The sequence below is a fragment of the Vombatus ursinus genome, unplaced genomic scaffold (genome assembly GCF_900497805.2).
Source record: "Vombatus ursinus unplaced genomic scaffold, bare-nosed wombat genome assembly UNPS02014799.1, whole genome shotgun sequence".
Taxonomy (NCBI): Eukaryota; Metazoa; Chordata; class Mammalia; order Diprotodontia; family Vombatidae; genus Vombatus; species Vombatus ursinus.
In genome coordinates, this window is record NW_020954577.1 from 9,167,815 (window position 1) to 9,183,348 (window position 15,534).

Genomic DNA, 15,534 nt, shown 5'->3' on the forward strand with positions numbered 1-15,534 from the left:
TGTCTTTCACACGTACTTAAAGAAAATGCCTTGTGTCCAAAAAACTTAAGGTTACAAATTATACTTTTGTGGCTAAATTTAGCCTTCATCCCTAAGTAATAGTCACATGAAAATGTCGGTTTTGAGGCAAGATGAAGCCTTACTTTCCGGTGGCTCCCCTTAGAAACCCAAACCTCTAAAACCAGAACTGTCTACAATGGACTAGTGGTGGCCCCTTTGGACAGAAGTCTTGGGCTTATGTCGCCATCTGGTGTCCTGCATAGGAAAGCGTTAGACCCAAAGCCTCTTTCCTACCTCTCATTGAGAGCTTTGGGAGGAACTTGGAGCAAGAATTCTCCTTCTTTGTGTCTTGGATTCCTCTGGGCAGTCTGGTGAAGCCTATGGACTCATTCTCTGAACAATGTTTTTAGATGCATACAATTACAAAGGAAACTAATCATATTGAAATTTAGTTAGAACAAAAGTTCATGGAACCCAGATTAAAAACCTCTGCCTGAGAGATAACCTAGTCCAGCTTCATTTTAGAGGTAAAATAATTGAGTCAGAGAAAAAGAAAAATGATGACTTTGTCCAAGTAGTTTGCATCTGAGGAGCACCCACGGGGCTTTCCCTTTTCTCACCTCATTGATTTCTAGTGAAGGTATCCCTGTTGTGAGGATCACTGCAGTCAGGGGAGATGAGGGCCAGTAGGACGAGGAGGTGAAGCTAGAAATATCCTGCATGGTATTGACTGAAAGAGGAGAGTTAAATAGCTGGTAAAAAAAAAAAAAATTAAAAAAAAAAAAGGTTTTTGAGTTACCCAGATTTCAATGAAAACAAACTCTGTCTCTCCTAGATAACTGAGTTGGTTATAGCTAGAAAATTCATTGCGCTCTTTCCAAAGAATGAAATATACCCAAGAAAAATATGCTATTTTTCAACAAGCCCAGGCTGTTTTAGAAGTGACCGGTGTGACATTTTTGCCACCAGAATCTTAGTTTGACTGAATCTTGGCAATGTGGAACTTGTCAAAATTAGATTAAAGTGCTTTTTTTTGTCCTTAGGAAAAATCTACCTAATTATTACACTCTTCTTAATAAACTAGGATTTGTAACTTTTGTCTTCATTTTCCTGGTGCTTAGCACAGTTCCTGGCACATAGTAGGTGCTTAACGAATACCCACTGATTCCAGGGCACATCAAATAGAATTTGATGATTTAAGTTTGCATTTACCTTACATTTCATCAAAGAAATGGGCTCCATTGTGGATTTTTGAAGTGAAAGTAGGGGAGCTTGGCTTTTACCACCTTTGAATCACTTTTCGGTCAGTCAAGTATTTATTAAGTACTTACTTTGTGCCCGGAGCTGTGCTAAATGCTAGGAACACAAAGGAAAAAAACCAGCATAAACAATCCTTGTCCTCAGGGAGCTTATATTCTAATGGAGAAACCTACATGGGTGGAAATAGAAATAGCCATAGACATTCTCCCTAGATGGAAGGTAACCTAGGGGGTGGCAACAGCACTAGCATTGAGCTGAGCCTTCCTATGCTTTAGACTTGCTCTGATTTCTGTTTCTCTGTTATGGACCCAAGACAATGAATCTCCTATTTCTAAGTTCTATAGAAACTAAGAGATCAGCCTGATCCCCAGTCCTCTGAGACTTAGGTAGACAGGGACAATCTGTAGATCCATAGTCAATAGGAGGAAGGCACCAAATTATTTTTGCTTAACTTGTAAAAGGGGCGTCGTTGGAGGTGGGGGAGGGTTGTCTTCAAAGTATAGGGTTTATACCCGGTGTATAAGGTGTATTTCGACCTGATGGTTATTTCATGCAAAAGTATTCTCATTGCATAGTTAAAAAAACAAACCAAAAAAAAAACCCAACAACTAACTAATCTTGGAGTAAGAGCCAAGTAGTGATATGAGCATTTTATTTGAAGCATTTTAGTTATTCTAGAAAGAAAATTCTAGAAAATTCTTCGTCTGGGTACATTTTTCAGAACATGTTTCATGGTGACAATTTTGTTTCCATGCCTTTTGCTTTGGGAGTTGGGTTTTCTTTTTCATACCAATAAACTTTCTACTGGTGATATGTGAATTGAATTTTGAAAAATATGTCATTAAATATTTTATCTACCAATCATATTCTTAAATATTGTAGAAGGCCAGTTTGGGGGAGATTTTGTTTTCTCACTCCCCATATGTTGCATGCCGTTTTAGCCTGGCTAGCAGGAAAATGAAGAAGTGCCAAATAGCCACTGGATTGAGAAGAGAAGGGGAAATCTTTTAGAGGAGATCTGACTGAGAGACCCCAGGCTCTATGGCAGGAGATCTGTGGGAGTCCTGGTGTTCCCCAATTTACATTATAAATATTCCTAGAGATATGTAAATGTCTGTCTCTCTGTCTCTGTCTCTGTCTCTGTCTCTCTCTCTCTCAAGACACTGGGGGGATTTCCCATTTAAAAGAAAACTGAATGCTGACTTCAGGAAAGTAAAGACTCCTTTTGTTAAGGATGTGACATCTCTGCCCCATCCATTCCCCAACACATTCCTCCAGTTTACCTGAATTATAAATTCAGATTTTTGTGTACCCAGGTTTCTTCTGATAGGGGACTCCTAGATAGCCCCAGTAGGTTGCTTTGTGCTTTTCTTTCCTGGACATTTATCAAAGGATTATTTCTTCTTTTGTTAATCAGATCCCAAACTCTTTGTTTTAAGAAATATCAATAACATATTTTTAAATGGGTCTGACTTGCTAGAAACACAATTCTAGTTGCCTGTGACAACATTGAAATCCTTATGTTGGCCTTGGATTGTTTCAAAGCAAGAATCTTTTCTCAGTGACTTAAAAATTGAAATGTATATGTTTTCTCTGGCCGTGTGTTCCTTTCCTTCTTTAATAGGCTGTCTTTGGAAGTTATATTGTTCAAATCTGATTTCCTAATAAAATAAATAAACAAAATAAGGTAACCCTGGTAGCGTCTCCCTTCTCAGCCCCCCAATCCCTCTTTTTATTGCTAGTCTCTGCAATAAGTCTTCTTTAGAATTCCTCAAGGCGTCTGGGGTCAGTGTTTGCTGGGGGGGGGGGGCGCGGTGTGAGACGGTGGGGGCCAAGTAGGAGGGAGGAGACAAAGGAATTCGTTTTGAATGTAGGCTGAACACAACTACTGTTGGCTGCAGTCTGACCAAACCAAAGTTTTATTTACAAGATAACCAATCACCTAAAAAGTGATAGACCTATTTGGTATTCAGGAGAAGGAGAGCTTTCATGAATTTAAGGAATCGGGGAAGAATCCTGGATTTGGATCCCCTGGAAGGGACCTCAGAAGCAGCTAGTTCAAACCCCGAATTTTTACAGAAGAGACAGAAGCCCAGAGGTGCAAGTTAATTTTGCCTCAGATTGCCCTTCAGATTTGAGGGCTGGCTTGATACTTGATAAATATTTAGATCCATTTGAGAACCCAATGAATTTTTCTCAGTGAATTGAGTTCTTCCCCCATTTATTCTAGTTCTAGCACCCTGTCCTTCCCACAATTGCTTTGCCTGGACTTATCAGTGCATAGATTGTATCGTTCCCTCACTTCCCAGCATAGAAACTTCTTGAAGGTGAAGATTTACTTTTTTTCTTCTTCTGCTTTTGTATCTCCACACCTCCCTCAATGCCTGTCAAAGAGTTGGCACTTGGTAAATGTTGACCTAAGAACTCATTGAGTTCTTTTTAAAAATAGATTTTATTTATTGATATCTTTTATTTTTACATTACCTAAAATTTTCCCTGTATCCCTCCTCGCCAGGGAACCATTTCTTGTTACAAAGAATTATTGAAATTGACCTCTGGATTGGATCCTTCCATTTCTTAGAGTGTTTGCTTTGCCTCTGGAAGCATTTTGGTGTTTGTGTGTCTGGGTACAGAGTGATACCTCTACTTAGAAAGGAAGCTCCCAGAGGGCAGGCAGCATTTGGTTTTGCTTTTTTGTCTTTGTATTCCCAATGCTTTGCACCATTCCTTGTTTGATAAATAGGAATGGATTATTAAAATGTTGACTTGAGTTGAAGTGCTCTTTGTGACTAGTCTGGTAAGGCGAGGTTGATCATGTTTGTTGGCTTCCTGATCTGGAATCTAGAGGATTTTGATATCTAGCCCTTTTGAAAACCTGGTTGAGTTGGGGTGAAGTGTTGTACCAACCTTGGCAGAAATGCTTCTCTTAAATGTTATGACTCTGGCAGCATCATATGTATCCCTCTCTTTCCTCTCCTTTGGCCTCATTTCTGGTCTGTGAATTTTTCTTCAATTTGGAAGACATTGTTATTTTTAATGGAAGATGTGACACTGTCATTTCCAAATGGGAAATTTGCATATATTTTCCCACCCATCCCTTAATTCTTTTCTTTTATTTCCCCCCAGGAGCCGTAAGATCCAGATTCGAAACATCCCACCTCATCTTCAATGGGAGGTAAGAATTCCTATATTTAAAATGAAGTTGTTACTATTGATTCTTTTTTATAAGTCTTCCTGAGTCCCTCTCTTTGCTCACCCCTTCCCTGACACTCCCTGGCTTCCTGCATTTGCTGGAGCCCATATACACCTCATTCTACTCTTGGGGAGTGGCTGTGGGTGGGGGCCCCTTATGGTGCAAGGGAAGAAGCTAGTTATTTGCTAAAGTTATTCACTGCCTTGGTTTCTTTGGGTTGTGTATTTAAAAAAAAATATTGCCATGGGTTTCTCGGGTGAATGCTAACCCCTTGATGTTGTCTGGTTTCTTAACCAAAGGGCTTGTCCGTGCCAACCCTTCCTGGCTAGAGTTCAGTCATCTTCTTTAAATCCAAATTTCCATGCTTGGCAAAACCCTTAAAAAAATCAAACTTAAAGAGGAGACATGAGTATCTTCCAAATATTTGTCTATTTGGTTTTACCCCTGAATGATGGCATTCGGCTAAGTGTGTGTTTTAGAGAGATCATGGTTGGCCCAAGTTTGAATGAGATTCTGTGTCCCTGAAAGCTTCTGAAGTCTGATTGGGATATCACAAGTGGGACATGATGACTTGATGAGCCCCAAGCAAGGAAGGCAACAGTGGAAAGTTGAGTTATGGTTTTGTGTGGCCCTTTTATATAATGGAAATTGAGAATAATTCATCTCCTTTTCCTTTTAACAAAAGAACACATAACACACCCAACCCTTGGCTGTTTCTTTCTGAATATTTCTAAATCTGTTTTAGAAAAATTTTTTATGTGTTTTTCCCTTTCAAAGGCCATTTGATAATGAGCTGTGTAAAATTTTGAGATGGGGACTTTTTTTTTTTTGGCACAAAATTTTATGTTTAAAACAACACACTGAAAACTCCTGTGCAGTCTCTTCTTGCTCTCCCTTTTAGGGGGTGAGGAGGGGGCCCACCCAGCATCCTGGAGGCTTCCCTCCATTTCCTTTGACATTACAAACATAAGAATTTGCAATGGGCCACCACTGCCTTTAAGAGGGGGTGGTTGATTATTGGTAATCCTTGTATGAAAAGACCAACCAGTCCTTGGGAAGAAAGAAGATTTTTATTTGGTCATTACTCATAGGTCGAGGATGCCTGTCATGGGGCTCCTGCTAAGTTTTCCCCTATTTTAGCATTTGTTTGGGGAATAGATCTCCAGGGTCGATGAGCTAGACACCAAGTTCAAGGTCAATATAGAGAAGTTACTGGTTTTTCTATCTTCACTGCAAGACAAACCCACAGATTCACGTTCAAAAACTCCTGGGTTAGTCTGGCTTAGCTGTAAATAAGACCACCTAATAGGAATACCCTTTTAGAAGTCAGTAGGTTATCTAAATGCAGCTGCCGCCCATTACCTGTGAAGTTATACATTTGAAAAGCCTCCTTGGGAACCAACTTGAGATTCCAGGTTAGGTGGCATTTTTTTTTTTTTTAAACCTACCAAGAGGAATTAAAATGTAACCTTCTTTTGAATTGGAGAGAATTCACATCTGATGCTGTCAGGAAGCAAGTCTCCCAAATTTGACAGAGAATAATGCTTCCTGCTGCTCTGCATTTTTGCATTTGAAACTTTCCGCTTCTCTGGTGACACACCTTAGCATTGATTTTATTACACTATTTTGTCCCCATTCTGTGTTTTTAAAGGTGACTCATTCACCACTCTTACCCACCCATCCCTTCCCCACCCTCAAGAATAAGAGCAGGATAATAGCTGGGCAGTACACATGGTGGGGTGCACAGAACAGGTTACCTTAGATTTCCATTGGAGCCTCAGCAATCCAATGAGGTTATTATTATCCCCATTTTAGAGATGAGGAAACTGAGGTTTAGAAGTGAAGTGACTTGCCTGGGATGTCCCAAGTAGGTAAGGGCCAGAACCGGGATTCAAGCCCCACACCTTTCTGACTGCCAACCTCACCTCTTAAGACGAGGGGTGACTCTCACCAGAGGCTAGAATGTTGAGCTCTCACTCCTGGACGATGACAAGGGCCTCCTGGCCCTTCGAATTCTCTGGGTGCTATGTTACTCTTGACTGAGCTCACCCAACGTTAACTGTTCCAAAGATTTTTTTATGACCATCGTTTTCTTCTTTTGCAATATCTCTTTCAGCTGTATCAGCAAAAGAATGTCTCTGTTTTCTAAATTGGCTAAACTGAGGCACAGAGAATTGAACTTACTTAATTGAACTTACTTATCTCACCTTGGTCAAGTCATAAGCAGACCCAGAGAGTGGGATGTGGGACTCCTAACTTCCAGTACATAGTTTGAAAAAAAAAAAAAAAAAAAAAAAAAACTACCCATGAAAATTCTGGTCTTGAATAGTAATCAACCATAAAAGAATATTTATCAAGTATGTACTTGGTATAGGTCATTGTCCCAGAGGAAATAAGACCTAGGACACTATTCCAAGGGGAAGGGGGGCTCGCCTGTTCTGCTTCAGCCCCTTGGAAAACCAATTTCCTAGCCTTTGCCCAAAAAGCTAAAAGAGTCTAGAAGCCTCATGTGTGGCATTCCTCATCAGTGAGGTGACTGAGCCCAGTGTAGGGATGCCTATATATTCCTATGGAATGTTGGCTGCTCTGCCGAGTTTAAAAAAGCCTTCCTCTCCCCTTACCTCAGGTTCCATACCATAATAGGCTAGGGAACAGGGTCCTTTAACGTGTCCTTAGCAGAGCTTGAGTTTCCTCCCTCCCTCCTTCCCCCTCCCCATTTTTGGAGTGACTTTTCAAATGATTTTCCTCATTTAGATGTCCAGGCAGGGACTGAAATCTTCGTGGTTTAGCCACTTTCTGCCTGGTCAAGACACCTACTCTGGGCACAATATATCCTAATTCAATTAAATATATCAAACAATTATGAAGTCTCTAATGTGCCAGACACTGTGTTAGACCCTGGGGATTTCAAGAAAAAAACAGCACCCCCTGTCCTTGAGGGGCATACTGTGTTACTGGGAAAGACTCCTCCCTCTCCCGTACATCCAAAGTATTTGCAAAGGGGGTGAGAGTATGAACCCCTAGGGGGAAGACGTGAGGGCTTGGAGGGGTGGGGTTCAGGGAAGGCCTCTGAGCTGGGCAGGGGACGAAGGTGAGCATTCTGCAAGGTGGAGGGAGGAGGGAAGGCATTTCAGATGTGCTCCTTTGAGTTTATTTTATGGGAGCATCTTTGGCTGCCAGAGGAGTTGGTTAAATGTTTCCTGGCACCTTCAGTACATATGGAATGGAGGGTTATGGGAAGACAGCAGGTGTTGCTTTTCTCTGATGCTTACCTCACCTCGAGGCGCCACTAGGACTTCGCATTTGGCCCATGTCTGCGGAGAGAAAGGGGCCGAGCTAGGGGGACCCAGAGGAGGGAGTAGCCAAGACTCCTTTTAAAGGAGTGAGAACCAGTGGGCCCCAAACACATGTCTTTTTGGCCATATCACTTGTCAGGCTCTTGACCGGTCAGCCATTTTAGACATCTCAGTCTCTCAGGGGCTTGCCAAGAGTGATATGTGATAGTGCTTTGGGGAGAAATCTATATTGGGTGAGCTACTAATAAATGAGTGACCCAACCATAGGAGACAGTTACCTTCTGACACCTTCCATTCCCTTCTGAGCCTCCTGGAAAGCTCTACAGGAACAAGAATGCCCTTCAGGCAAGAGATGTACCTGGGGTTGTAATAAAATAATTCCAAACCCCTGAGACAGGACTGTTCCAGAATGAGAATTATTCTTCATTTCTTTGGAGGGTTGTGTGATTTATTCACCCACCCCAAACCTACAATTCTCTAAGGTTGCCACCAAATAAAGGGAAACAGGCATGTTAAGCCTAGTGGTTAGAGCCCTGAACTTGGAGTGTGGTAGACCAGCATTCAACTCCCACCCACCCTCACCCCCTGCTTCCTGGCCATCTGACTGACTCTGGGCAAGTCACTTCATTCACTTCTCAAAGTTTCAATATTTTTAGGTATGAAATGGACATAATAATCTGGCAGTATTTTGTGGATCTCAACTGAGATAATGCATTTTAAAAAATTGGCAAACCATTTCAATAAGCATTTGTTAAGTACTTACTATATGCTCTAAAAGGGCAAGTTTTTATTAATTCTTATTTTTAAAAATCTTTTTTAATATTTCTTGCTTTCACATCACCTAAATTCCCCCCTGTATTCTCTTATTACTTCAGGGATTTCACTGATGGGGTAGTCCCTTGGTGAGGTTTAAAAAAAAAAAGAGCCCCCCTTTTTGTCCAGGTGAATTTCTGTGCAGATATTGTCTAGTTTCTTTAAAAGAAAATCCTGCAATAAGGAAGTGTTCTAAGCAGTCTTAGCCTGGAGCTTGGTGCTCCCCAAACTCTTCCCAATTTCAGCGCCCCAGGGAGGCAAGCAAAGGCTAGAGAGGGAGACCCAACTCAGAGAGAAGAGTCTAGGTTGCTCTATGCCAAGCCCTCTGCCTCACTTTTTGCTCAGTGCTTTGGCTGGGACCTGGGGTGAAGAATCAGTGGAGAGGGAGAGCCCCCAGGGGCAAAGATGAACAAAAAAGTGATCCCTGGCCTCTGCTTTTGGAGCTGGGGCAGCCTTGAAGACACCTTTGCCTCCTGGCCCCTGGCTTGTGAGCAGACCAGGAATCATTGGGTCCTGCTTTGTCTGCAAGGCAGCGGCCACTTGTTTCTCCTCCTGGGCTGGAGCACTCATAGACTGGCCCTGCCAGGGCCAGGAGTGGAGCCCAACCTTGAAATGGAAATAGAAAATAAGGGTGTGGTGCAGCTTAGGTTTCTGTCTTTTGGAGGAGAGAAGACTTTCTCAGTATTTGTGGAGAGACGTTTTGGCTCATCTATGTGAGCCAAATATTTCTCGAAAGATTTTTTCCTTTCCAAATGGGGTACTGGAATGGGAGGCTGCGTGTCCACGGAACAGCTGTCTCCTCTTTGATCTCAGAAAAGTGTCTCCTTTTATAGACGGACAGGACTGTGCCTCCCAGGCCATTTTCTGTTCTTGTCCTCGGGACCAGGGCTACTCATGCTTTGGTTCTCTTTATAATCAGAGTGAAAGAAGATGACTGACTTATAGGAAGGCTGGTATATGAGCCACCAGGTTTCTCCTCAGAGTTCTTTGCTTTCTTGAAGGCAAAGAAGTCTTGGCCGAGCTTGCTGTGTGTGCATGTATGTGTGCTTTTGTGTGTGTGTGTGTGTGTGTGTGTGTGTTAGGGGAAGGTATCCTGCATCGTAAGGCAGGATTTCATGTCTAAATCACTTTGAAAAGCTTGACTCACATGGACCCTGCTGCTGTTGGGTCTTCTGTGACAGAGCCAGGATTCTAAGCCAGCTCTTTTGACTTTGAATCTGTTGCCCTCACCCCTGTTCCACACTGCTTCCCAACTCAAATATCAGCTGAACCCTTCCTGAGTCTCTCACTCAGCTTCCTGCTAGACCACCGCTATAGGGGCCGTATGTCCTGCAGTGGAAGGGTATATTTGTTTGGTGTCCTGAGAAGGAGGGTCCATGTTCTTGCAAACAAGAAACCGCCATCTGTCGCACCAGTTTACCTGTTGCTCTAGATGTTGGTGGTCAGCTGAGTCTTGCCTCCCTGCTTTGGATTCAGCTTTAATATTAAACATGTCCTGGTTAAGATTCCATGGTGAGATGGGAAGCTGTGCTCTGCATGTGTTCCACCCTGCCTGAGGTGATCCAAGGGCGAACAGATGTAGGAGAGGTTACATTAGCATAGGAGATGGAAAGAGATGGGTCAGGAGGCTTGATTTGTTTGAATTTGATGCAGCAAATGCAGATGCTTATCATCCAGCTGCCTCTCCCACCACATACTCTAGTATGGGATCATCTCAAGGCTCGGGACAGATGAGACTAGAACACGCAGTTTTACATCTAAGCAAGGAACATCTTTGTATGATGGCTGATTAGTTAGTGCCCAGGCAGCGGTGTCATCCTGGTAGTTGGGGTACAGTGGGCAGTGAGTGACAGATAAAGAGCCAGAGGATCTGATTGATTTCAGAGTCCACTTGTGTTCTCTTGTACCTAGGTCTGACCGTGGGTGATGGCAAGCCCCTTCACGAGAACTTCCCTATGTCCCTTGGGTCATCTGGGAAATGAGCTGGACCAGGTCTCTCATTTCCCCCCTTCCAGCTCTCAGTTCTGAGATCCAGTAGACCAGGACTTCTTAATGTTTTAAACCTTAATGTCCTGGCACCCTTTGGAGCACTTCTCAGAATCATGTTTTTAAACGCAGAAAACAAAATGCATAGGATTACAGAGGAAATCAATGATTATCAAAATATATTCTTAAAAGGCCACGGACCCCTAGTTACAAACCCCTGCCTTAGGCTTCTGGTGTTTGGCCAGGCTGTTACCAAATCACAGGGAAGAAACCAAGTTATTGAGACTTAATACTGTTCTTGGCACATAGTACATACTTAAGAAATATTTGTGGTGAAGTGAATAGAACACTTGCTTGGAGCTAGAAAGACCTCAGTTCAAATATAGCCTCAGACACTTATTAGCTGTGTGACCCTGAGCAAGTCACTTAACCCTGTTTGCCTCAACTTTTCTTCTGTAAAATGAGCTGGAAAAGGAGATGGCAAACCATGGTCAAGAAAAGTTGGATAGGACTGAAAAACAACCAAAGAAGTACTTGATTGATTGATTGAACTATATATGGAAACAACCCCTTCTTTCTCCTTAATCTTTTAGGCTCTGGTCCTTTCTGTCCTGGCTTAGCATAAAGGGGGACAGGGCTATTATAAAAGTCATTTTGAAAAAAAAAATTATCTTCAGCGTTGATCACAATCTTTCTCCATCTTGTGTATGTGATTAAAAAACAAAACAAAACTGAACTGGTCCATGAGTTCCCTGTGCATCCACATCAATTTCTTTAGATATTCCCCCCCCCCCCCATTAAAATTCTAATGAACAAATTTAAGTGATTACATCCTTGGGAGCATATCATCCCTCTTAAGGTGACTTCCATATATAATTGGAAGACATAAGATCCTATCATTTGCTTGAACTCTTTGAAATCTACTTTCCTCAAATTTAGGGTACATAGAATATGCCTGAATTTTCATTTCTTATCTATGTTAAATGTTAAGATGTCATTGTCACTTCCTGCCAAGGTTTCTATTATTCCTGCCTTAACAACCAGTTTTTCTTTTTCTTTGGACCAAAATCAGGTCTAAAGAATCAGGCCCGTCATGGCTTCCTTCACTTTTTCCAAGGATAACATTATCATTAAAGCAAGTCAAGAATGTATTGGTTGCTCGCTTTTGAGAGAGAAAGAGGGAGAAAGATGGAGAAGGAAAGGGTAAGGCTCTGGGGCTGAAGTTTCTCTTCACTGCTATAGCCTACCTCTCTATTAGCTTTGTGATTAGATTTCTGAACTCATCATTTGTTTCTTCCTTCTGGCTTGGTGGGCTGTATTCGACTCAGCCCTATGATAATGCTTTTGTTTCTTCCTATCACTGATCCTTGCCCAAATTCATCGCTCCTGTTTCATGGATTTCCTCACAGGAACATCTTTTCTTGATAAACAATGCTTGATAAACAATACTATATTGTAAAAAATCTAATCTGTACCTTTTGAATGAGGTAATTATCCATTGTCATATTCTAATCCTGTGTCCCATCATAGCATATCTTAGTGATAGCTACGGGATTGATCTCTTTCCACTTCCTTGATTCTTCCTGCTTGGCACATTTGTGTGTAGACCATGAGTAGCATTCCTCTTCTCCTTAAATATTCTTTATGAATTACTGGAAGAAGATTATCTGGTACCTGTTCTTCACTGAGGGGCTGTAGTGGAAAATGGAAAGAACCCTGTCCTTGGGAGTAGAAAACATGACCCTGAGCTCTCCTTCCACCACTTATTTACTCTACTTAACCTAGAGTTTGAACATTCATAGTTCTTTCTTTGCAATGGAAGAAACTCAAACATAGCATAACCTGCAGGTCACTGGGACATTCCCCTCACCTTCATATTTAACACAAACTCTCCAAGTCCTTTTCTCCCTTTATCAAGTTGTTTCAGGTTATAATTGGCATATTCCTGTCATCTCCCCCAGTTCAAACAGTAAATTCAAATAGCGTCTGTTGAGCACCTACTAATAGCCCAGTAAGGTGCTAGCCATAGGGGGAGTGCAATTAAAAAAAAAAAAAAAAAAAGAAGGTGTAAACCAGCCTTGCCTTCAATTCTCACTTCTCTGGAGCAGCCTGGCTCTTCTTTGCCTCCTCATCTGTTTCTACATCTCTAATGTCCTTGCAAGGTCTTCCACCTTCACTGCACGCAAGCCTAACTTTGCACCAGGCCCAGTCCCAGGATTTTGTGTTAGTCGTGCATTTCTGTGTTCTTGGGTCCTAAAGTCCACAGACTTGTCATGTTTTACTCATAAAACTGAGATAAGGACTGTATTCAGAGAATTGTGTTAATGTGTCACTGTGGCGGGTAAATGTTATCAGAATGACACCTTCAAAGATTTGTTGGGACTTGGAACAGGCCAGTCATCTGTCTGCCCAGTGACCTTGTGTGTTTTTTGTTTTAAGTAGGAAAAAAAAATCACCAGGACTCGTGTCTCTCTAACTTCTATCAATGCTTTTCCCATGATTCTTATTCTTAGTCTCCAGGTAGAACTCAAATCAAACCAGCTGATCAACCAGATCAGCCCGTGCTTATTAAGTGCTTCCCATGCGGAAGGCACTTTGGGTGAGAAGGCACACGGGTGCTCATTTTTCCTTCCCCACCCCCAATCCCGCTGCTTCCGGCCTCCCCATTCCACTGATACCCTTCTTCCAGCTGTCACCCAGCCTCAAACCTTATTCATTTTGACTCCCCCTTTTCTTTGACCCCGCGTCTGTTGGGTTCCTGATTACTGCTGATTCTTTTTTTCTCTTTCCATCCCCACCCCCATGGGACTAACTTCTCCCCAAGACTCTTGCAATAGCAGGGATCTCTTTGCTTCCCATCTCTGCTTCCTCCAGTCTCTTCTAAACATTGCAGTCGTATTGAACTTCCTGACATCCTGGGCTGCTGATGCCAGTTGCCTGCTCGGGCATATTCAGCGTTTCCCTGTTTCCTGCAGAATTGCCAGACTTCTTAGCTGGATGTAAGGCCCTCTAACCTAGGACCTCAACCTCCCTTTTCCTCTCTACTCCACCTCTTTGCCACAATGACCCTTCTATCCTGTGATTTCAGCTCATTAAATACTTAATTTCAGGCTTAAATACTCTGCTTGGTAGGGTGCATTTTGGGTTCCCGTTTTCCCTCTTATAACACATAAGTTTCCTAAGGGCACATAGAAGGTGCTTAATAAATGTAGGCTGAGTCAAGTAATGGAAGCTAATAGAAGATAAGGCCAAAAATGGTAGGATAGGTCCAGAGGGCCATGAAGGTATGTGGATTTTGCATATTAGGAGCCACGGAAGGATTTTGAGCAGGTGAGTGCCTAAGGAAGGTGAATCTGATTACAGAAAGGAGGATAGTTCTGGAAGGGAAGAGACAGGTGCAGTCATTACTTTACTAGTCTCAACATGGGTTCAAAAAGGGCTTAGAGTAGGGTGGTAGCATTGGGAATAGAAGGAGAAAGGAATGATGCACCCAGCTTTAAAAGAAGGATGAACAATTTTTGGTGCTTGATTGGACGTAAGATGTGAAGGGGACTCAGAGATGACTGTGGTTTTGGACTTCGAAAATAGCCATGTCGGAAACCAGACCAGAATGTCCTCCTAGCCTTCCATTGTCCATAATAGAAAATGTGTGTGTGTGTGTGTGTGTGTATGTGTTGTGTGGGTGTGTGTATGTATTTATGACATTTGTTAACTGAAGTTTTCTGCGATGTTCCTTCTTATAATGGGTATTTGAACCTTTTTATATTTCACTTTGATTGAAAGAATAAAAATAATCGCAAGCCTTCCACTAAGTTGCATTTTACTTGTGTATAGCTGACGGTTGATTTGTACTGTGGGCCCTTGTCCCTTGGTACACAAGTTGTCTTCATTCCTTGCTGGAAGGTAAGTGATCAAGATGAATTGTGAACCCTTTGGATGTGTTTCTGCCACAATAGACTAACGATGCTGAGTGTTAGCTTGGTTTTGCTGTAATAGGTGATGGGGCTCTGTGTCTGTGTGTGTGTGTATGTGTGTGTGTGTGTGTGTGTGTGTGTGAGATGCACCAGGAGGAGAGGCAGGACATCGAAGGACCTGGAAAGACACTTGGGCCTCCTGCCCACTTGGGCTTTTCCTACTCATTCCCTTTTACCTGTGTCTGGAAGAGTAAGTGAGAGCCCTGATTAGCTGGCCTTTGAGGGTCCTGCCCAGTGAGCTCTAAATCCAGGACCCTATGAAATGGCTGGACAGAGATTTCCAAAGCTGGTTTCCTTCTTCGTTGCTGGCCTCTACCCTCTGCATCGGATCATGTTATCTGATTGCCATTGATAAGCTGAGCAAGAGGCCTAGAAAGTACACGGGGATGACTTCAATGTTTTTCTGACTTCTTTGACAAAGAAGATAGGAAATCCCTCGTCATAAGATTTATTTACTTACAATTAGAAATCTCATGACAGTCCTCAAAGCTTTTTGTTCCCAGCCTTAGTGGCAGCAAATGGAATTGGAAGGAATAAGGCACCTTCACAGTGGCTGGAGGTTATTTTTTTTTCCTTTCCCTGCTCTGTTTATGCAGAACTGAATGGCCTATTGTACCTTATCCACAACCAAATCTTAATATTTAGAGATTTCCTTCATGGGCCAGAGATAGGAGAGAAGTGAAGGAAGAACCTTCTACCTGTAATAGAAGGCTAGATTTAATTTCCGTGGGACTCATCCTGCTGAAAGCCACGTGAATTCCTTTGTGTGCATTTCATTCCTCACTGGCTCCCTGTCCTCAATTTTCAGGAGACTTCGATATCCTGTGGCTCCTAGCTCTCCTCTCTCCCTCCTCCTTCTCCTTTGGCTCATTTGTGTGAAAGCAAGTTGTACCTAGTACCCAGAATGTTGTTGTGCTTGCAAACAATGACTTAACCAAAGCTGGAACTCAAACATCCTGCTTTCTTTAGGATGGAATAGCTAAAGACCAGTTTTGGTTTGAGTTTGGGAGGG

At 42.4% G+C, this 15,534-nt stretch overlaps 1 protein-coding gene across 1 annotated transcript in view; it reads left to right on the forward strand.

Moving 5' to 3' along the window:
* Positions 1-15,534, forward strand: part of LOC114050611 (insulin-like growth factor 2 mRNA-binding protein 3) — a 100,477-nt gene that overhangs the window by 27,984 nt on the left and 56,959 nt on the right. Inside the window, exons 3-4 of the mRNA XM_027872435.1 lie at positions 4,387-4,435; positions 14,383-14,451. Coding sequence (XP_027728236.1) covers positions 4,387-4,435; positions 14,383-14,451 — 118 coding nt within the window. The remainder of the gene's footprint in view (positions 1-4,386; positions 4,436-14,382; positions 14,452-15,534) is intronic.